At 33.2% G+C, this 24064-nt stretch overlaps 1 protein-coding gene across 3 annotated transcripts in view; it reads left to right on the plus strand.

Moving 5' to 3' along the window:
* Positions 1-19531, plus strand: part of LOC125067140 (cadherin-99C) — a 132942-nt gene extending 113411 nt beyond the window's left edge. For all 3 annotated transcript variants that reach the window (XM_047675513.1, XM_047675515.1, XM_047675514.1), the window contains 27 exons: positions 950-1015; positions 1500-1678; positions 2316-2438; positions 3481-3720; positions 4070-4219; positions 4551-4769; positions 5161-5355; positions 6076-6213; positions 6684-6833; positions 7430-7544; positions 8499-8701; positions 9427-9567; positions 9754-9877; positions 10507-10667; positions 11063-11236; positions 11531-11740; positions 12145-12393; positions 12849-12944; positions 13125-13278; positions 13721-14013; positions 14496-14720; positions 15468-15736; positions 16240-16419; positions 16835-16961; positions 17441-17543; positions 17831-18167; positions 18575-19531. In XM_047675513.1, the coding sequence (XP_047531469.1) occupies positions 950-1015; positions 1500-1678; positions 2316-2438; positions 3481-3720; positions 4070-4219; positions 4551-4769; positions 5161-5355; positions 6076-6213; positions 6684-6833; positions 7430-7544; positions 8499-8701; positions 9427-9567; positions 9754-9877; positions 10507-10667; positions 11063-11236; positions 11531-11740; positions 12145-12393; positions 12849-12944; positions 13125-13278; positions 13721-14013; positions 14496-14720; positions 15468-15736; positions 16240-16419; positions 16835-16961; positions 17441-17543; positions 17831-18167; positions 18575-18668 (4715 nt within the window). In that variant the 3' untranslated portion in view covers positions 18669-19531. The remainder of the gene's footprint in view (positions 1-949; positions 1016-1499; positions 1679-2315; positions 2439-3480; positions 3721-4069; positions 4220-4550; positions 4770-5160; positions 5356-6075; positions 6214-6683; positions 6834-7429; positions 7545-8498; positions 8702-9426; positions 9568-9753; positions 9878-10506; positions 10668-11062; positions 11237-11530; positions 11741-12144; positions 12394-12848; positions 12945-13124; positions 13279-13720; positions 14014-14495; positions 14721-15467; positions 15737-16239; positions 16420-16834; positions 16962-17440; positions 17544-17830; positions 18168-18574) is intronic.
* Positions 19532-24064: the final 4533 nt, after the last annotated feature.

Consider the following 24064-nt stretch of genomic DNA (forward strand, 5'->3'; position numbering starts at 1 on the left):
GGAGTGGTTGATATCTATGAGCGGTGGTGAGCACTTACCATCAGATGGCCCATTTCTCATTCTGCCTACATACACGAAATAACAATTATATGAACTTTTCTAACTGGTCACCATGAAGCTATAATTTAAAAAATTAAATGCTATACAAAAAATAATAAAGAGTTTATTGCAAATGACATTTCTCGTAGTATTCTTGGAACGTAAACAGTAAATAGTTAGTTTAAAATCAAGGTAATTAAAATAAACTGTACCAATAAAACCCTATCTAAGTACAAAACAAGTTAGTAAACCCTCAATTAGCAACTAACGAACCTTGCGTAGGAATCATAGGAAATGTCTCTAACTGTCTTGTTAATTTCAACAATATTATATGATATTACTGTTTATTCTTAATGCTATCGTGACTGCAAATTTTAAATATAAATCAAAATTATTTATAAGATGACAGACTACAATTATGTCATTTGTATATATAAGCATAAGCAGCCTGTAAATTTCCCACTGCTGGGCTAAAGGCCTCCTCTCCCTTTGAGGAGAAGGTTTGGAGCATATTCCACCACGCTGCTCCAATGCGGGTTGGCGGAATACACATGTGGCAGAATTTGGTTGAAATTAGACACATGCAGGTTTCCTTACGATGTTTTCCTTCACCGCCGAGCACGAGCTGAATTATAAACACATATTAAGCACATGATAATTCAGTGGTGCCTGCCTGGGTTTGAACCCGAAATCATCGGTTAATTCTACAAAACTTACTACAGTCTTGATTTTATTGACATAAACTATCGTTACGTGTCAAATTTAATAAGCTAGTATAATATTGATTATAATTCAATAGTGGTATTTTATTATATAGAAAAATGTGATTTATCCTTAAATTTGACATATCAAATTGAATACCTTTTAAAGAATGACATAAAATTAAAGTTAAAGAAATACTCCTATACAGGGCCGTGCGAGGTGGAAACGGGTCAATCCAGCATCATCGTTGACATAGAAGAGAGCAGAGGGGACCGTAAGTATAATCAGTTTTATTTATACCAATTACGCAGACTGGCGATATTGGATAGTGAACTATACCATACACTGTCAAGGTTGTCAAGGCAATACCATGAGATCTTATATCCATTGTGCCTGATCGATAGTATTTTCCAAACACAAAAGTAAAAAAGCCGAATAAACAATATCCGACATCGAATTGACGCAATATCATTGGTCGAGAGCTTACGTAAATCTAAGGTTTGTTTATCTTCATTCCTTCTTCGATTTCAATAGGCTATTATACATCGGTGCGAGAAAAAAAAGGCTATAGGCTAAGGCATCTGTTTACCTCATAAAGAATACATGTCAAAATAAATTTCATCTAAGATTAATTCAGTAAAATTGTTTTACTTTATTTTCTTAACAAAACATAAAAAGATAAATAAACAAACTGTCAGTGGCAATTAATCGCAAGACGTCGTAATAAATACTGACTGAAAATTATTATATGATTACAGAAGTCAATCAAACAACAGTACCGGCTGAGCTACCAATCGTCGGCGAGCCAGATGTAGACGTGATACTGTCCACCGTGTTTCCGAAAGGTCCGACGTTATTTCAGCTCGATGGCAAAAGACTACAATTGCTCCAGCCCTTAGATAGAGATGCCGATAACTTATCCCATATGGTGTTTCAGGTATACTTACTGTTTTTATTTTAGTATAAATGTAAGTATATTTTATACGTTGTAGATAAACCCAAACTGTTTTTTGTTTTGCTGACGTTATTCTAAAAAATATTAAAATTATCATAAAGCTTAAGACCTTACTTATCTAATTTGCGTTTACTTTAACATCGACTATCTCTTTCTGACATCACTGATTTGACATTTAAAAGATTGTTAAAGTAACCCCCTATAAAGATTTTTTTAGGTAAAATCTTTAGTGTATACAATATTAAATACTATAAAATAATTCAAAGATACAATTTAAATTATACAAAAAAAATATTGTATAATTAGCTGTTTATAATCTAATTGTATTAATGTATATAAAACTAATAATAAATTTTATATAAAGTCATAAATTTATAATGACTAAAGTTATAACGTTACACAATAAAGAAGTACTATTAATAGCAGTAACAATATGTACTCAATTTACAAATGCAATTTGTCGTATAACGTCTATTAACTTTCATCGCGCGTACATAAAGCTGTTCATAATTACTAATCAAAATTGGTTAGCGTATCGAAAGTCTCATTAATACAATAAACGCCTGAAGCTATCGCCGTTTATTATGGTATCAATATCAATTAATTATTTTGCCCGCAGCTGGTTTGTCAAGTGAAAGCGACAAAGAAGAGGCGAACTATACCGGTGATTGTGCGAGTGTCAGATATAAACGATAATGCGCCTGTGTTTCAGGGCACGCCCTATGAAACAAGTATATCAGAGGTGGGTTGAATTAATTTTAATGTTATTAGCTCTACGTAGGTAGAAAAATGCTTGTGATATACGTATGTGATGTAAATAGGCTATTTGACTGGTTTTTAAAATCCATTTTATATTATTTAGTAGAGGTTAAGGAACCCAGCAAAAGTTGTTTTTCTTTCTTAATTCTAGTATACATATTTGCTGAAAAATATCAAATTAAAAATTCCATATTTAAATAGCGCGCGAAAACGCTTTAACTTTGATACTTTGACAATAAGGCGCTGCAATGGGGCCGGTGACATCACTTGCCTGTATTGTAATCTGTGGCACATAGAATCCACATATAATATAATGACGTCATCATAAGCCCGACCAATCAGGAGCGTTTTGTGTCATGTGACAAACGTTTAAAATGCATTTTTATTTATGGATTTTTGAATAAATTAATTATTATTTTCAACTTTCGTTAATAAATAACCATTTTTAAACTCATAATATATACTAATTACAATAATTGACAATTTATTTTTCGCATCTTCTTCATTGACGTGTGAAACTTATCAATGAAGAAGATAAATCATGAACATATTCATTAATATAAAATTATTAAGTAGTTGATTTGCCTTTATAAAATAGTTTGTCCAATTATTGAGAACCTTCTCCTTTTTTAAGACAGTTTATTTATTATATAGTTCGATGGACAGGCTAATTGGCCACCAGTATTGGTAAGTGGTCACCACCGCCCAAACCAAACCAATCATTGGAACTGTTATGTCCATCAGCCTGTAGTTACACTGACTTACATATCTTTAAAACCGGAACACAACAAATCTAAGTATTGCTTGATCTGATAATCTTTTAGTGGTACATAGCTAGATGGGTTTGCACAAAGCCCCTCCTAACAACAAGTAAAAATAAGCTAAAGCATTGTGGCAAAATCTACTACATCACTGTGTTGCTGCTTAAATATAACAAGAAACTAACAAACAATTTATAATATTAGTAGATTAATTAAGATTACTTACTGTACTTTTTTTTACTAAAATAATAATTTTTCTTGCAGCTTATTCCAATAGGCACTACGATATTTGATGGCATTCGAGCAGTAGACCCTGACGCAGGAGTGAATGGTCTTTCGGAGTATTTCATAATATCAGGAGACAATAAAACCCTAGAAGCTGCCAATGCCGTGGATGGTTATGGATACTTTGCTATACCTCTACCGCATCAAGGACAGGTCACAGTTAACAGAACTTTGGATTACGAGCGCACGAAGAAGTATCTAGTCACTATTGTTGCTTCTGTAAGTACGATATCCAACTGCTAACATGTTATGATCGCCTGGTACTTAAGAATATTTTAAAGAATGTTAATAGATTTTTTGTTACTGAAAGTCCGAATAAAGTGAGTTTGAATTTGTCTAAGAACTGGGCTCTAGGAAAAGCATTAGAGCTTATTTCAACACGCTGCAGGTTTTTCCATTATATTTTCTCGACGGCTAATAATTCCATGATGATTTCCTGGACATTAGCAGTAATCGTCTGTAAAAAAAATACTTTTTCTAACAACTAAGCTAAAACGAAAATTTGTGTGAAACTAAAATAGTTTATTTTTAAGCAAATAAGAAATTTAAAGACGTTTATAAATCTCAGGATCGCGCCCGCGATACAAAACGCCGACTATCGAGTACTACAACATTAACTGTGAACGTACAAGACGATGACGATCAAGATCCTTCCTTCATTTACAAAGGTTGTACGCTGCACGAAGGCGCTTGTATTAATCCAGAGTACACCAGTTACGTAAGTACTTTTCAGAGTTACTGTTAAAATACGTTTCTTAAGTCTTTTTTGCAATTTTCTAAAAACAGTCAATTAACTTTTGGTAAATGTATGGTATTTTATTGTGCGCAAATATCTATGATACTAATAATATTACTATTATAAGTGATAAGAAACTTATCCTTGATTTTGTATTCGTTTACCAATAAGATAACACAACTTCGAGTCATATTTAATTCTTAAGAGTTAATATTATACTTATAATAATATATGCAACAGTTGAAGAAGATACAACCAAGTCAAAGAATTAATTACTCGTAAAGATATTTAAAACTTTTTTAATTGATTTCAGGTCAACGGTGGAGTTCTAGCAGGTATATTAACGATAGAACCAGAAAAGATTCAGGCAGTCGATATGGATACTTTGAATGCTCGTATCAAGTACACCATAGAAAGCGGTGAGCCTGAATCGTGGACTACGTACTTCGATATAGATCCTAACACCGGCGCAGTGAGGCAGTTGGTCCCCGTGGATACGAGCATCGCGAAAAAATTCCAGTTAATAATTAAGGCATGTATTATTCAAATAAATGAGTTCTACTCGTTATGAACCGTTTTTAAAGTTGATACATTATTCTAAATAAAGAAGAAAAAGTTCTAGAATACTATTTAGTGTTCTTTGTTAATTTTTATTACTGTTTTTATTACTTTGGTAATTTTTATTGTCGTGCGTGTTATTTTAATAAGGTAGATATTTGTAGTATTTTAAGGTACTAATATAATTTTATTTTTGTATATTGCAAATATTAAATTTAAAAACCATCTCAGAAAATATTAAATAAAACAAAAAGCGTCTAATATTTGTGATATTAAATTAGATTTAATGTTGTAGAAAACCATTTAATAGAATGTAAATATATTTTTTAAATGTCTTTCATATAGAATGTTAACATATATTCCAGGCCGAAGAAACATCAGAAGCGAAACGCTTTACAACAGCGAAGCTTACGATAACTGTACGACCAGTCGACGCGAGTCCACCCGTTGTTAGTGCAACTTCAGATGAGGGTCAGGTCGAGGAGAACTCGCCGAAAGGGACCAAAGTGCTGGACAGTCAAGGGCAACCGATACAGTTGAGCGTTTCTGATCCAGACTTGGTAAGGCATTTGTTACTTATCTAAAAATACTTAGAGAAATATACATATAAATTTATAATCATAACTAAAATGAACATTTGTATCTACAATTTTATCCATAAAATGGATGTTGTTGTAAATATGTATGATTTTATTAGGTTTTGACTATATTTTACCGATATTTTTACACGGAGAAACTTCTCGTACTTTATATTTTGTAACTCGTCACGAGATTGTACTGCAGTACATACACTTCAATACCGTTTAACTGATTGTTAATGTTGATGATCGTATTAAATCTGAATATTGGGAGATACACAGATAAGAAATGTTTGGAAATCAGTTTCATTGTCAACGACGTTAGTACAATTTTTCATCCATCAAATTACACATGGTCTACTGTCTAAGTCTATACTAATATTATAAATGTGAAAGTAACTTTGTCTGTATATTACGCTTTCACGGTCGAACCATTGAATCCATTTTGATAAAATTTTGTATGAAGTGAACTTAAATCCCAATGACGTAGGTTGCTTCCATCTATCACCAGACGACTAACCTCTTGAACGCAAACGAATCGCTAGCGACATCTATGAATAAATATTTTGCGTGAAAATCTAAGAATTTTAATGTTACTGGATTTCTACTTTCATTTGTTTTTAAATTATTATTAACATTTGTAATTAGAGTTCGTTGAATTATTAAACTCGTTTTATTCAAGACGCGTGTTTATTTTTTCAGGGTCCAGGAGATCTTATACCTAAATATACATTCGAATTAACAACTAGTTTCTTCGATATCGATAAAGATGGCCATCTTGTTGTAAGCGACGATCGACTGGACCGAGATCCTCCAAATCCAGGCAAATTTAGATTCCAAGTGAGTTTATTCTTAATATATTTGATGTACCTTAATGTCATTATTATAAAAATGATGTACGTATGAAATATGTGTATGAAAGACTTCAAAAATTTGTACAAATTAATGCTTTAAAGGAAAACATAACAATGTTCAATACGAAATAATTATGACACTACCAGCTGTATTAAACTCAGTACGAAGATAGTTATTACAGTCAATTCATAAATAAGACATACGAACGTCAAAAATATATAATAGACAAATTGAGTAAATATTCCTTTTTATAGTTATTTAAATAATATATAACAAATCAGAATTGTATATTATATGTATATATTTTAATTTATTTTAATTTTTGGTATCAATTATCGGATGCGATTCGCGTGTCATCTACTTACAATTTCATAGTACACACACTTGTAATAACTATTAGCATATATGTATATTGGTATGTCATAAAGGCAAATTTATATTTCTCTAATTCTCAGGTCGTGGCTCGTGAAGCGAACGGCGGTGCGGCTTCCGCGCCGTACTCCTTAGCGGTTCAACTTTTGGACCAGAACGATAACGCGCCCATTATACCCAAGACGCAACCTCACACCGTACCTGCTAGCTTGGAACCTACCGCTGTATATAAGGTACAGAATATTTTCAACAATTTTATGATATTACTTAATAATTTTTATATAAATTGGACATTAAAATAACTAAACTACTATACAAATAATGACAGTGTGGAATGGTGGTAAGTATGCTAGCATAACTTGGTGGTAGGGCTTTGCGTTAGGTATCACTCATCAGATATTCTACCGCCTTAGTGTTTCATTTGTGTTGCAATTTGAAGGGCGACTGAGCTAGTGTAAGGAAGGGTTAATATTCCTCAACGCGAATACCTATAGGGGTGATGACCACGGTGATAGACACCATGACCATTTGACCCTATATCATGAAAAAGCTTCATATCCTTGTGAAACACAGTTCTCTGAGCGAAATTTAAACCAACTTATTAAGTACCTAACAATCTGAATAGTAATCTTACAATATTAAGTAAATGTAAAACTACCAAATTTAAAATGTTCATTCAAAAACAATTATCTAAATACTTTGATACCGATCAGAATTTGAATTGCTTAATTTATAATTATATGTGGATTCTCGATTTATGTTTAAATAATATATGTATGTATAAAAAGTTTTTTTTTTTTTAATAATTAGAATATAAATATTGTTATAGGTGGAGGCAACTGACATCGATGAGGGTGAGAACGCCCGCATCTCATACAATATCCATCACGTATCTAACAACGGAGGAAACAAGTTCACGATTGATCCCACAACTGGTGTGATTTGTGAGTTGCACTTTGCACTTTATTAACATTGTATTAGAGCTCATATTTGATCAATGACTATAGAAACGAAACATTTTTTTTTAATTAATGAGGTAAAATATCTTAAAAATTAGCTCTAATTTTATTTGAGTTACGAAGTAAAAAAGCAAAAATTCGACTCAAAAGGTAAAAAACAATAAATAGTTGTTTTCTATTACACACATATTATTTAATTTAGACTAATAGTTTTGATGCACGAATTTCGTTAAAAATAAAAGTAATATACAATAATTTCTTTTTTGTAACTTTAAACTAAAAATTCACTTATTGCATGGTTTGTTTCTTTTTTCACAAGTGTGTTGTTAAACAGATACTAATGTAACATATTTGAATTAAAAAAAAAACGTCATTCAAAACTTATTTTGATAATATATAATCTAAACGAACTGCTTATAACGACTGAGGGGGGGGGGGGGCTAATTTGTTTATTTCGTCCCTAACCTTAAAAAAATTAAAAACTTATGGTTATCATATATAATATTATTATTGAACGTTAGAAATATTGTTAAAGTAAATGACATCATAGTAATTTGTCGTACTCAGTCGCCACCGATCAGTACCGGTCAGTAACGATAGTTTGTAATCGTTAACTGAAACTCACTTCGATAGATGTCAAACGAAAAATAATGCATTAAATTGTAAGTAGTACGTTACATTAGGGCTCACAATCATTCGGCAATTTACAATCTCGCGAGATATATTATAATCTAACGTACGATGACTTATAAATTCTAAAACGGCTTAATGTTATGATTCTCGGTATTTCCATTCCGTTGATATTATATTGTGATTCATATCAATACTTTTAAGCACATTTTAAGATCAAGAAGGTTTTATTAATGTTTAATAAATAGTTCTACTAATTTATTATGTACCTTGATGTAGGAATTTTATAACAAACTGTTCTCCTAACAGCCAGTACAGGTCGTCTTCAAGCTGGTGAACAGTACAGTGTAACAATACGAGCAACGGATGCCAAAGGTCTCAGTTCCCAAGGCATCGTGGAACTATTGGTCGCACCGGGACCGAATACCCGACCTCCACAGTTTTCATCCAGGGATTATTACGCACCAGTCTCGGAAGGTGCTGCGATTAACTCAACAGTTATAACAGTTACGGTAAGACATAGTAGCTACTAATAATCCTCAGTTATTTTTTAAATTCGAATTAGCATTAAAATGTTAACTTTCACACGACTATATAATTCCTGCTTGATATATACATTCAAAGAAATTATCCAACATTAGTAAAAAAAAAAGTAGCATTAGCATTACATGCATTGCATTAGAAGCCTGTAAACTGTTCCCACTGCTGGGCTAAAGGCCTACTCTCTCCTTAAGGAGATGGTTTGGAGCATATTCCACCACGATGCTCCAATGCGGGTTGGCGGAATACACATGTGGCAGAATTTCGTTGAAATTAGACACATGCAGGTTTCCTCACGATGTTTTCCTTCACCGCCGAGCACGAGATGAACACAATTTAAGCACATGAAAGTTCAGTGGTGCTTGCCTGGGTTGGAACCCGAAATCATCGGTTAAGATGCACGCGTTCCAACCACTGGGCCATCTCGTCTCGTAAAAAAAAGTAGACGGGAATCAATTTACACTTTGACTATAAGAAAAATAAAATTTAAACACAGGAACGGTCACATTAAGTGAGATAAAAGATTTTAGTAATTACCTTTTTTTAAATCATTTTTGTACTGCGGGATAAGTTACTAAAACCAATTGTATAATGAATCTTGATAGTCATCGATAGCAAAAATAATAATAATAATAATATAATCTTAGTTCAAAAATTAACTTTGACAACATGCCTTAATTCAATAAATTCGTTTCAGGCCAAAGATCCAGAAAACGAATTAGTATCGTATTCGATAGTGTCGGGCAACGACTTGAGACAATTCGGCATTGGTTCCAATACTGGAATTATCACAGTTATACGAAGGCTTGATAGAGAAGTGCTGACGAGATATCAGTTGGTAAGTTTTGTTTGGCAAAAAAATTAAAGTTTATATTTATGTATGAAGGATGGATGAAGTAATGGTATTAAGGTATAAATTTCTCATTCATTAAAATATCAAAAATAATAAAAATTTAATATCATTAGTATATGTTTAAAAAAAAGTTAATTTGTATTTTTTTAAATCGTTTTTAAAATATAACAGATGGTGAGAGCTGAAGATCCTGGAAGGTTGTCTACGACCGCGACCGTTAATATAAAAGTTACTGACATCAACGATAACAACCCGAAGTTTGATGAAGATTCCTATTTGTTCCATGTTAAAGAAGGTAAACATAAATAATTTATTTATTTGTTCTTAGTTGTGTAAAAATTGGAATAATACTAAAGAGCAGTCTCTTCTAGTCAACCTTTTGAAGAAACAGACTATATCGTGTAAATAAAACAAAGTAAAACAAGAATATAAATACTAAAATACAATACACTACAATAATAAACACACGTTTTAGTTATAACAGGAGAAATTATTATTATATTATATAAAAAGATATGATCAGTAGTACTTGATAAAGACGGCAGTTTTTGGAACGAGGTTCTTTTCGCGACTTACATTAGGGTGAGCTGGAAGAAATCGTCGTATAAGGATAAAATGTTATGCCCCCCAGATGACCTTTCCTTCTGCCTCTCTCTATTATATACGGTTTTGTGTAATATTATTTGCACATATTCTTTGTTATTGTTTTAATTCACACGGATTTTTTAGTAAAAATTTTATTTCTTATCATTGTACTATTCTCAAACGCTGTTACATAGCGAAAGCAACTTCGTTCCAACCGGGTGTCCAACGAAACCTTTAAGTCGTTTTTTAAATATAAAGAATTTCACTGGAACTGCTCAAAAGAAGAGACTTCTGCGTAACAGCGGGGCAATAAAACTTTTATTAATAATTTTGTTACAGGTGTTTCAGGCGAGACTGTTGGGTATGTTCATGCGACGGACATCGACGAGGGTGTTAATGCTATGGTCAGTTACACTATACCATCTCATTTGCCCTTCATCATTGACAATACCACGGGAATGATAAGCACAAAAACTGAACTGGATTACGAGGAAACAAAGGTAATATATTACTAATAAATAATCTAAGATAATCATTTGTAATAAGATTCAACTAACTGTGTAGTATTTTAACAGAATTATTGTAAAAAGCTAAAGATTATAAATGCGACCTCATTTTCATTTAGCTTATTTACGTAGGTATTTAGATTAGATAGATGGTATATGACTTATTACTTACTTCCGCCAACCCGCATTGGAGCAGCGTGGTGGAATATGCTCCAAACCTTCTCCTCAAGGGAGAGGAGGCCTTTATCCCAGCAGTGGGACATTTACGGGCTGCTAATGCTAAATATGACTTATATTATGAATAATCTCAATTTAAGTCTAATACTCATTAACCTTTGACAAAATGAACACAAATAATTCAGGAAAATGTCTTTTATGACCATTTCCAGGATTACTCCTTCGTAGTGACGGCTACAGATGGCGCTATCGACAAACGCTTAGGCACAGCCTCCGTCACAGTACAGGTTCAGGATGAGCCGGACGAGCCGCCTGTTTTCACCCAGGCGCTGTACACTGTACATGTCCCGGAAAACGTGCCCAACCATCCTGTGGTTAAAGTCCATGTGAGTAAAATGTATTTATTGACACCGTTATACATGGTGTTCAGATTTCTGTTTTGAAATGGAATTGTTTCTTTTAATATAAAATAAAGGTAAGGTTTTTGTGGGGGTACGTCATTCCCAAAAAGATAGGTAAGATAACAACCAATAAAAAAAACTTTTGTTTAAAAATTTGATGTTTAAATAAAAATCACACATTGCTGACAATAATTGAAGACATTAAATTGAGATAGTTCTATAAATTGGTGTATCGGTGTATTGTTGTATTCAAAAACTAATGTAATTATTTTTAACTAGGCTGACGACCCAGATACAATGCCAGAGATCACGTACACGATCCTCAAAGGGGACACCGAGTTATTCTCAATAGATCGAAAGTCTGGTCTCATCAGGACGTTGAGAATGTTGGATAGAGAAACCAGTGCGAGGCACGAGCTGCTTGTTGGTACCGAAGAGAACAGCAGAGAAGGAAATGGCGCTACTACTACAGTGGAAGTTTTGGTCGATGTAAGTACTTTTATCGATGTTGGAGTTTAATTTACATAATTATAGTTTAAAGAGGTTAATGTATGTCGTTGATATGTTGTATCTGAATATCTACATTAATATTATAAAGATAACTTTTTTTTTTCGGTTGCACTTTGAGTGTTCTCTGTAATTAATGACAAAATATTTTTTATCACCGGTAGAAACGTACATTAATTCTAGGTGCTATAGGTTTTAAATTATATTTATGTAATATTGTTTTCTTTATTGATAAATTGCACTACGAGCCGGGACCGGCCGCGAGTCCAAACGGTTCGTTTTCCTATGAAAGCAATTCAAATTCAAAATATTCTTCGTGAATATCGAATAAGAATAGTTTAGTAGCAAAGAGCTCGTAGTAATTCCACCGCTCGCGGGCTGCGCAGGACAAGAACGACAACGCGCCGGTGTTCACGGCGGTGCCGCGGCCCGTGACGGTGGAGGACTCGGCGTCCATCGGCAGCCTGGTGGAGACGCTGGCGGCGCAGGACGCGGACGCGTCGGCGCCCAACAACCGCGTGCGGTTCGCGCTGGCGGGCCGCGGGAAGGCCTCCAAGTACTTCCACGTCGAGCCCGACTCGGGCGCCGTGCGCGTGCGCGACGACCTGCGCAAGGAGACCGACAGCGAGTACACCGTGAGCCCACTCCCTGCTTACTCCTGCTGATTAAGGGCTCTTTTGAGCGAGATGAGAGAGTCCTCTACTCATTCACGTGTTGATTTAGCATTACTCTATTTTGATGGATTGAATGATTTAGATATTTATTTATTTCATGGTGGACTGCTCACTTTTCAGTCCACCGCTAGAAATAGGCCTATCTCACACTGAGCTCGATCTTCAGCTCTTCTCGTCCGATATATGCTTGCTGTCTTACGAATGTCATCGCCCCACCTAGCTACAGGACACCCTACATTCCTTGACTAGCTTTTAAGGTTACTCCGGAGTTCTGTAAACATTCGCAGAGCTAATAGACTTGTGCACTATATTTACACAGGAGAAATGATCTCGACTATCATGATGATTATTATTGTATGTCATGTAGTATTGTCAACACCATAGCTTTCATATAATAATTATTCCTTTATTCCCAGGTGGACGTTCAAGCGTATGATCAAGGTGACCCTGTGATGTCTTCAGTTGTCAGTCTAACTGTGTACGTCAGCCATTCAGCTACGGTACCTCCTGATGTAAGTATTAGTAGAATTTAAATAATTAAAAATATATAATTGCGTAAAATTGTAGTTTATCACACTATTTATATTTTATAGACTTTTTTTTTGAGTTTTGACCTCATTTTAAAATCTAGCTATGCAAAGCTTAAGTGTAATATGTACATTCGTAAATCAGTGTCCAACATATCTCCGCAGGTGCGCCTAGGGTTTGCGGACACGGTGTACACGGAGCACGTGGCGGAGAACTCTCCGAACGGCACGCTCGTGAGAACTCTTCCGATATGGAATAAAAACAAGCATTCCAAAGACACGCCCCTTAAGTGTTTGCTAACTGACTCTTCACAAAAAGGTACAAAATATATATTTTTTTATACTTATGACATTTCATACTTTTATTTGTATGCGAAAATCGAGTTATTTCAAATTTGAAATTTACATTTTAATTTTGTTAAAATAAATCTATTATAAGACGATTTATTGCTATAATTGCCTTTCTTGGCATTTCCAACGTTGATCTCGTTGATTTTAATTAACATCTATACTAATATTATAAAAGTTAACTCTGTCTGTTGCTCTTTTACGGCCAAACTACTGAACCGAATTTGATGAGGTTTGATATGAAGCAGGCTTAAACTTTAAGGAAGGGCATAAGTTCCTTTTTTATCTAATACCTGATAACCAATTACTAAAATGCGAGTCGTTTACAAAACCAAATTTTTAATTAACACTTGTTCGTGTGTCTTCGTGTTTACATATGTATAGAATTATCTAATATATTTATTTTATTTAAGGTGTATTTTATGTGAAACTAACACAAGAAAGAGACTGCGCTATCTACCTCAACAGTTCGCTCGACTACGAAACGCTTACCGAATACTCTCTAGAAGTCCAGCTAGAATCTATACAAGGTCTTATAAATCCCGAGGGTAGTAAAGCGACAATTAACGTCCACGTCACAGATGTTAATGACAATCCCCCAGTATTTATTTTCCCCGAACAATCCACCATCGTGGCTGCGAAGGGAAAATATTTTGCCATCGCTACTAAAGATATGCCATTAGGAACGAATGTGTTGCAAGTCAAGGTAATTTTTTTATAAATCGATTAAAAAATTTCTTTTATAAAAAATAAATAAATAACGTGATGTCCTGACCTGGGTAGGTCTTAAAAATATTTACTAGTAGTATATAGTATAGTATTGTTGTGTTACGATCTGAAGGGTGAGTGAGCCAGTGTAACTACAGGTACATTTGACACAATGGTTCTAAGTTAATATTTCTCATGGAGTCAATGTGTATGGTGTGTAGTGGTGGTCACATGACTTGCCATGTACCAGAATGCCTACCTATTTTATAAAAAAATAAAAACAGAGTTTAATTATAGGCACACGCGTGTATATATTATCTTCCATATAATAAAACACAATCTTGATTAGATATGTTATAAAAAATTTACCAAACTTTACCTGAAATTGTTTTATTATCAATCGATATAACCAAAAATATATTTATTCTTATTCATATTTAATAAAATTTATAAAACGAGCAAATTATTTATATTTTTAAGGCGAAAGATAAAGATAGCGGTGTTTATGGAAAGATTGAATACCGTAAAAACTCTTGGACCAAAGCCGCTGAGGAACATTTCAATCTCGACCCAGACACTGGTGTTATCACCAACATCAAAGCTTTTGAAAACGTTCCCAAAGACGTCCTGCCGTTTAAATTTAATATCATGGCGAGAGACAATCCAAAGGCAGATGATTATAAAACCGCTCGAGCTTCTGTTGTGGTAAGTTCTATACGATTATAACTTTAGAAATAGTAGTCAGAGGGAGCCACGGTGGATCAGTATGAATGCTTTCTAAACCAACAACGCTCTTGTGGTACTCGTGTTACTTATATGAACCGAAAAATATTTATTTAACACATAATATTTGGGGGAGGCCTACGTCGGATAACACATAACAACTTCAAATTATTTTTTAATTTATCCATCGGTGGCCCACACTAGGCGATCCTGTATCGTGGGTTCATTCTGCATTGAACAATACATGCTTTGAGTTGTCGCTCAATGCAATGCTTATGTTTCTAGTTATTAATATTTAGATGAGTAATGGTCATTTACTTACCTATTATGTAATTAACAATGTAGTAATGAAGAGTAATGTGTATAAAAATGAGTTACTCATAATTTCAACACGTCATGTAATTGTCAGTAATTTAATTTGTTAATGACCTTTTTAAAAGTGTAATTAGTTAAATATAAATTTAGTCTTGGTTTGATTGGTGCCCAAATCAAATCAGTATTTAGAAAATTCTGTTACGAAGAGGTTATAATAATATTAAGTTTTAATAATTTACATAAAGTAAAAATTCGTAAAGTCAATAAAATTTTGTACGACGTATATGTAGGTTCGATCATATATATAGTACTTTATCATTTTATGTTTTTAATTAATATTATTTATAGTATATATTTTCAGTGACATTATCGTCTATATCTGATAAGAGTATATACATTTATTTTTAATTTTAGATAAACCTGCTCCAAAAAGAAAACCAGTTAATATATGAAGTGTCAGATTTGAATGTGGACGCAATGTCTACGTTACAAGCGCGTAGCTTATTATCTTCGATAGAAGAAAAGAGCGGTCTAGTCGCCGGACTAGAAAAACTAACCCCTAGGTTATATTTGGGGGAGAACGGAACTCTCGAAAGTGATTCGAAGGGTACTAACGTGTGGCTGTATCTGCTTGATCCGAATACGGGCGATATATTGACGAGGGAATCGCAACCAGTAAAACAGTGAGTATATTTGTGAGTTAATCTTATTCAAATTAAAGTGCATGCTTTTAAGTAAAAAACGATACGATAACCTCTTTTTTTAAAGAGCATGTTAAAACACGCTTCCTTTTCATTTCACATCTCGTTAAATACACAAGAAATAAATATTTAGATTTTATATTGTCAGTATTGGCTATAAGAATTTACATATTACGTATAGTATAAGTCTGATTAGTGTACCTGCAACTGAACGCAGTTGATGTACGGTGATTTGTAATATTTATCTATACTAATATTATAAATGTGAAATTAACTCTTTCTGTCTTTTTGTCTGTCTGTCGTTACGCTTTTATGTCTAAAACACTCAACCATATGAAGCAAGCTCGAAGAAGAAAGAAGAAAATGTGGTTTTTATACCTAAGACGCAAGCGAAAACTAGTTATTTGATAATGTATACGTAATACATTGTCAAGTGAGACTCAGAAAGTCAAGTAAATGCTCTAACCGCGCCGCTCGGCCCGCAGAGCCGTGTCGCGCGGCGTGCCGGTGCGCGCGCCGCTGTCGCCCGCCGCGCCGCCGCGCCGCCCGCAGCTCGCCGCCGCGCCGCTCAGCACGGCGCTGCCCGCCGCGCTGCTGGCGCTCGCCGCGCTCGTGCTCGTCGCCGCCACCGCCGCCACCGTCTACATCTGCGCCTCGTGGAACAGGTGACCCCCCCCCACACACACACACACGCGCACGCACGAACGCAGAGACACATAGGACTACTTATAGCGACGCACCAGCCGGTCCCCCGAAATTGCAGGTATACATAGGCGATTGTAGTCACTTACCATCCTCCTCGTTCACCATCTGTGTCATAAAAGAACGCACGGTTCCCTTTTGTCGCTTTTTTGACTTTATTTCAGACAAAATTCGCAAGGAATTTTATTCACTCTAAGATGATATTTCGTACAATATAAACCACACAAATAAAAATCTTTCGATTTCGAAGTGTGGACTTAGCTTTATAGAGTACACTATAAATAAGTCTGAAATCGGATATTATGTGCTGTAGTAATATATTAAAATTCTCACTTTTATCAAAACATTTACTTACTAACAATTTTTACTTAATTTCAGATATAAAAAACACAAGGAGCAAGCGTTGCAACAGTACGGGACTCTTAGTATGAGTATGGCACCACCGAGACCACCCTCAGGCTACGAGTCCAGTGAAGATGACCCCGCACCGAGATATGAAACTCAGGTATGAGTCAATTATTAACTCTAGTGAATTCTATGCAGTTCTTTGAAGAGAGCTTAATCTCTGTGTATGTATTTTAAAGTAAAATTTATTTAAAGGCCGTATTTTCAAATAGTCCACTTGTCAATTAAATAGTATTGCTGTTATAAAAAATAAGTAAAGTACAGTTGTCCATAGACACGCAATGCTAATACCAAGCGTTACTACAGCGTATATATTTAAAACAAAAAACTGTACAGCAAAGATAGATAATTCTTAAATCTTTAGTATAGTTACTACTTTCTTGACATAGACGCTCACTAAGAGAGGTTTTTAGAATTTGAACTTCATAGGCGAAGTGGGAGGGGTAACTTTGTATGAATTTACTTTATTTACTGACTTATTATATATACTTTATTTACTTAATTTATTTACTACGAAAATGAAAATTAGTATGAATATATTTACGAAAAAAATAAAAATATATTATATTTTTGTTACAGGTTTTGAATATGGCTGTGGATGACGCAGATCTGCAATTAGACTTTAGTCCAAATAACCACGCCTTCAATATTCATAGCGTGCAATATTTATCCAAAGATAATGGTAAGTTAATCAAATATTGCATTTTTTTTTTTGTGATTAAGACACCGTTTTTTACGGAAAAATTCGGAAATAAAATGCCCATTGCCCTCAATTTGCGTTCATTGAAAATACTCTTTATTGATAAACATTTTTTTTTGTAATTTTTAAATTACTTTGATGTCGTCTGTACTTTCTTTGTATACATCACGAAAAAAATGATAAATTGATTTTATTATTTATGATATTTTCGACATTGTGAATATAATTTTGTAACTTGGATCGGCAAATAGATTCTTTTTATATTTTAGGTGAACGTAGCCCTACCCTATCAGAAACAGCAACGACCGCTCGAGCTTCAAGCATCAACGAAAACGGCGGTACATTGAACAAAGTCCACAACCACAACCATAACCTTGACAACATAAACAACTCAACCATAGCGCGGAACACCCAGACTCTCAACCGCAGAACACCAAACACCCACGCATTGAACAACGCGCTGGGCACGTTACCGAGAGCCAATAATAATAATATAGGCGGAGGACTGCTGGCGGCGACTCTGGGTAGGAAGATTAATGGAAACAATCATAAGAAAAAGTCTACGCAACCGATTATGGCGTACGATGAAATCCCTGGTTTACAAAGGTGCGTGAAAAGAAACTTTTTGGTCGTGATAGGAGTAAAATTTCAAGGTCAAATAAATTTAACGTAAATATAAAGTTACATGACAATGTTTTAACAATTAAATATTATTATATATTTATTGGAACGTTCTTCTACAAGAAGAACAGACCCTTTCCCTTTCTTTCTCTTTCGTTATGTCTCATTTTATTGTATGTAATGTAGGTTTAATAAAACAGTATTAAATTAATTTTTGTTACTGTTTTAATTCAAATGAGATTTTTAATAACAATTTTTTTTATGTCATTTATATAGCATCAAACGATGTTAATTTATTTTATTATGTCCGTTATTTTTACACATAATATAATACGAAAGCAACTTCGTATCACGACACATTTTTATATTTCGAACTTAACATTCATTTTCAGATCCACAGATAATGACAACGTAACATTCGGGAAAAGAAACTTCAACGGATATACTTACGACCAGTCTCACGTGGAAACAACCACGGAGCTATAGTTTACACTGAGACAGAATTAGTGAAAAGTGATATTTTAATAATAAAGTGAAGTTTAAAACTATATCTAATCTAAGGACAATTAATTTCTTGTGTTCAACGAAAGTTTTTCATATCAACGTGCGACTGAATGTTTCAAATGTTAGGTATTAATTGTGAATAACGAATTTTTAGATAAATTTATAAATTTGTAATGTTTTACTTAGCGCAGGCTAGTCTTTTTATTGAACAAATTGTGCATAATATAGAGTGTTGTAAATAATAGAGGCATTACGTGTATATTTTTTAGGTACCTGATCTGTAAATACAGGTACGATGTATTTTGTACAGATGTTTTATATTTTTATATATAATTAATTGTAGATTAAAAAATGACGCATTGTGCCATGCACGTATAATTTGCGACAACCCTTACTATAATGGCGCGTCACACTTGCCGAGATAACGTTTCATACTTAATTATTTAAGAAATAGTTAAAGTTTAGTATGGAACCTATATTTTAAATGAATTTAAATTTGCTTCATGAGTGCGTTAGGTTATTTTTTTTTAATTCTCATGATTTAAAATTTGGATAATATATCAAACGATTTAAATCAATATTAGTTACTTAATATGTGAATTACTTGTGAATAAATTTCCGACATTTTAAATTAACTCTAGAACGTGTATGAAATTTGTGCCAGTTACAATTATTAATTCGTAGATAAAACGACTTGAAATAGTAACATTTATTATATTATTTAGCATAATTAAGAAATGCTCATTTTATTAAAAAAATAAATAATAATAATCAGAATAAAGTGATTTGTGCCAAACGTTTTTTTGATATTTTTTATCTGTGCTGTATTTATTTTCGGTCTTTATGTTACCTCTTATATTATATATTTTGTAAATTTTATATATATTTTGTTTCAATGTGAAAAGCTGATTAAAGTAACTGTATAAGATTGTTTAATAGATTTTCGAATAAATTAATTTTATTATTATTTTGTTTTTTTATTCCTACCCACAGTGTCAAAAAACCTTAATATTATTGTGTCGAAATATATCCAAGATTCCATTAAAAGTACTAAATAGACTACATATGTATCTACAGTGCGACGAGGATCTTTTGACTCGTAATAAATGGGATTTATATCGACATCTAGTCAATTGACATATTTTGATAACCGTTGCACAGATATGTGATACCATATCTAATTGAGAATCCATAATTGACGTATATAATAAATAATGCAACAAATTTTATGAAATATATATAATTAAAGTAGGTTCAGGTATTTGATTATGAACGATGATGACTGTTAGCGACCACTTCGGCTTGACGTAAACATTCCCTTGACATACAATACAAAAACTTAGCGAGGATTTATTAATGATGTTATGTCAATTGTTAAATATATTTGGTTTATTGGAAAGTATTTAATATAAGGACAGATAAAGTTGCTTTCACAAATCGATTTTCCATGCCATCAGTTAACAGTGAGAACTGTCAATGTGACATTACTACAGATAACTCATTAAAATGACATCACTCAAAAATGTATAAAAATAATATATAAATAAAGTTCTAATAGTTATTAGCGGTGCGATTCTATTAGAATTCACAACTAACTCGTGAAATATTGGTCGATGCTACGCCATTTTGAATTATCCTATACATTTCATAATTATTATGTGTCCCATATCACAATCTGACATTTCACGCTCGTAGTCTGCGGTGAGTTTCGAATTTCTTCGTACAGAATACCTCTCCATGTTCTATTTATAATTTAAGTAATTTAAAAAATAAATAATTGATTTGTAAGAATTATTTGTTCATATTATATCATTTTAATGTGACTATTACAAAAATATGGCCGTCACGGCTTACTCGGCAGATGTGAAAGATCGATATTGATAATGTGAGCATTATTATTTGGGTTCATCTTATTATTACAACATAGTATAGTATTCTGTAACCAGGAAAAACGAAGCAAAACGTTATGGTAACGGAAATGCGCGATCAACTGCTCAGTTCACAGTCACCGCCCGTGTTTATGAATGCGCTTCAAGTCACGTCTGTCGCCGTTTTTCCTTTTACCGCCGAACAAGAGATGATTTATAAACAAGTAATTTAGGTTTCATGTAACAAACATGTCTACTATACAATCACGAATATTCATGTGCGAATATATGACTATGGAATTCTACACATATATATTTGTTTATTAACTATAATAGCTAGAGGTAGAGGCTAGGCCCAGTGGTTAGAACATTTGAAATTTAACCGAAGCTATTGCTTTTATCTGCTTGTGTTATTCGTGTTCGACCTTGTGAGAAAATCGACGCTATTACGACGTATTACGCCCCAAACACTTACATTTCCCAGCAGAGGGAAATACAAGTAACTCAGTATACGTGATAGCTGTGAAACTATCTTGTGAAAATATCGGTCATAGCTCATAGGAAATGGCTCTCTCAAAATTTCAACCTCATTGCACGCAATGAACTTCAAAATTTGCCGAAGCAAACGTCAAAATGTACAGCGAAATGTATTTTAAAAGCATCAATCAAAAAATTCACTTTAAAATCCAATCATCGAGACCGGCTTTCAAGTCTAACAATACATGAAACTACATAGACGTAACTTTTATTGCGAATTTCGAAACCAATCTACGTTTTTTTTTTTTTTTTTCAAATGTCCCAAAACGCGTGCAGGCAGCAATTTCGTTCGCGTACATTTTTAAATTTAATATCTCTTTGTACCGCAGTCTCCGGCGAGCATTATATCGCGCGAAATTACAGAAACGTCGGGAATAAAAAATTCTGTTACTAGGCTTCTCTGGCAGAACATTTCTATTCTTTATTAATGTCAATTTGTACTATAAAGATTTTTTTGCTACGTTAATGTGTAATAAAAACGGTCGTTGTTTTTATTAGAATTTTCTGTATTAAATATAGCTCAAATAAAATCTCTATGAATATTAATGGGAATATTACGAATTTAATTTTAAAATATCACATAAATTTTATAATAACCGTTTGTCATAGCGCATACTAGGATAAGTTAAAACTTCTTTATTGACTTCTGCTTCAAGTATTTATATAATAAACTTTGTTATTGTTGCATGTTCTATTTTATTGGAAACATCCAATGAATTTATTAATTTTCTTGGTGATAGGGCTCTGTGCAAGCCCGTCTGGGTAAGTACCACCCACTCATCAGATATTCTACCGCTAAATAACAGTACAATGTATTGTTGTGTTCCGGTTAGAAGGGTGAGTGAGCCAGTGTAATCACAGGCACAATGATGATGAAATTTTAGTCATAGAACATGTGAGCTTTATCAATTGTTTACTTTAATACCTATGTGCATATACGGCACAGACATAACATCTTAGTTCCCAAAGTTGGTGGCGCATAGGTGATGTAAGGAACGGTTAATATTTCTTACAGCGCCTGGCGGTGGTGACTTACCATCAGGTGGCCCATATGCTCGTCCGCCAAGCAATGCCATAAAAAAAAATACCGTAGCTTAGTATCAGTACTGCTGATCTTCAATTGGTCGTTGGTATGAAAATTGAATAACAATTATTTACACAACCTAATATAATAATTGTTTTTTTTTTATGTATTTGATAAGACAAACCGACGAGAATACAATTTTTTGAAAGTGAAATACATAGTTGATAAAAAAAAAACTAGCATAATTAAAAAAAGAAAAGAACTAAAAATAGGTCTATTAATATCTTGTAACTATAATTAAAAATTAAAATCAAAATATTCTTTATTCGAGTAGGCACATAAAGTAACGATTCAATCGTCATGTTAAAGTATTTAATTAAATTAAAAAAATTAAAGAAGAACCGACGAGAAACTCAGTAGCTACCATTTTCCGCTAATCTAATTACAAAGTTGATCATAAGAAAGTACATTTAAATTTAAATCTTTGTCCTGCCTTCGAGGCAACAAATACTAAGTCAACGCTTTTTTATTATTATTATGATATTGTATTGAATAACATGACCTATTTATTTTTATTAAATATTCGTATTTAAGACACTAGTCTAGAATAATGTAAAATAATAATTAATCAATCAAAAATATACTTTACTAGCTTCCGCCCACGGCTGCGCTCTCGTGCGATTGGCAATGTTGGTGTTAGAGTTTATTACATTTTAATAAACGGAAATGAACCCGCGTCTAAGTTGTTAAAAATTACGCCTATATAAAGATCATATCATATGGGTCAATTATTAATATTTCAGACTATTAAACATTTTTATGTTACCCATTGAAGAGAGTGTTTCAAATGACAAACCAATGACGCATTTAGAAATTTAATTATTTAATAATTTAGAAGTATATAATGATGATATTTTTTAAAAATGTTATTTTATTCGGGATTTTTAAATAAAATGTCATATACATTAGAAACTTCTAATTCCGAATTGGCATATCTACTACCTGAGTTTAATTTGAATGGAATCAATTTCTTTTAAGGTTTTCTGCTAAAAAGATCAATAAGTTCCCATGAATCTTTAATTATTTTATCAGAATTTAAGTTTATGTTTTTATAGATAAACAGTTAATTCTAGACAATGTAGGTAATGGTTATTACCTTAATGTATTCTTGGCAAGGCTGGCTGTTAAAAACTTTTGCAACTTAATCCATCACGGATAGAGTTTATTACGAGTTGACGGGTGACTTCAATTTTCTTTCGTGATATGCTGTATCACGGTATATTCTCAGTGCAGAGCGAAAATAACTTCGAACATAAATTAATCACTTGATAAAACAGAAAGTTACAACAGCCGTACTCTCATATGCAAAATTTATTTTATCTGCTAAACCAGACCACACCGTCGGCTTTTATCATAATATAAATAGAAAAGCACATTAAAAACGTTTTAAAATAAATTTACGTTCAAAAATTAAAACTTTTTCGGGTTGACTAAAACCTACAGCGGCTGTTTAAACTTTTCCGTCGCTTATCATTTTTGGAGATTGAAAAAATTGTCCCGCTATCAAATTTTCAGTAGCCCTCTGAACTTTCACTCATTACGTATTCTGCACTTAAATATTTTATATACCACCTTTGACCGTACCTGGAGCATTAATTAAACGTAGGGTCAGCAGCATCCAACCCTAAAATAGAGTTCTCTTAAAAGCTCTTTAAGGTTGAGACATATATACTCATGGTACGCTAAGAGAAAAGGGCCGCTACCCACATCAATAAATAATGTCATCCTCACTTACAACAAAATAGCTTGATATAACAAGTTCTGAATAACGAAATCTCATGTTTTTTATAGTATATATACAATTCGCAAAAAATTGTCACTAGGTGAGTTCAGTGTCTCTTTAATTTATAATGATGTATTTATAAGTAGACGCTATATCGTAGTAGACT

The sequence above is a fragment of the Vanessa atalanta genome, chromosome 11, assembly GCF_905147765.1.
Source record: "Vanessa atalanta chromosome 11, ilVanAtal1.2, whole genome shotgun sequence".
Classification (NCBI taxonomy): domain Eukaryota; kingdom Metazoa; phylum Arthropoda; class Insecta; order Lepidoptera; family Nymphalidae; genus Vanessa; species Vanessa atalanta.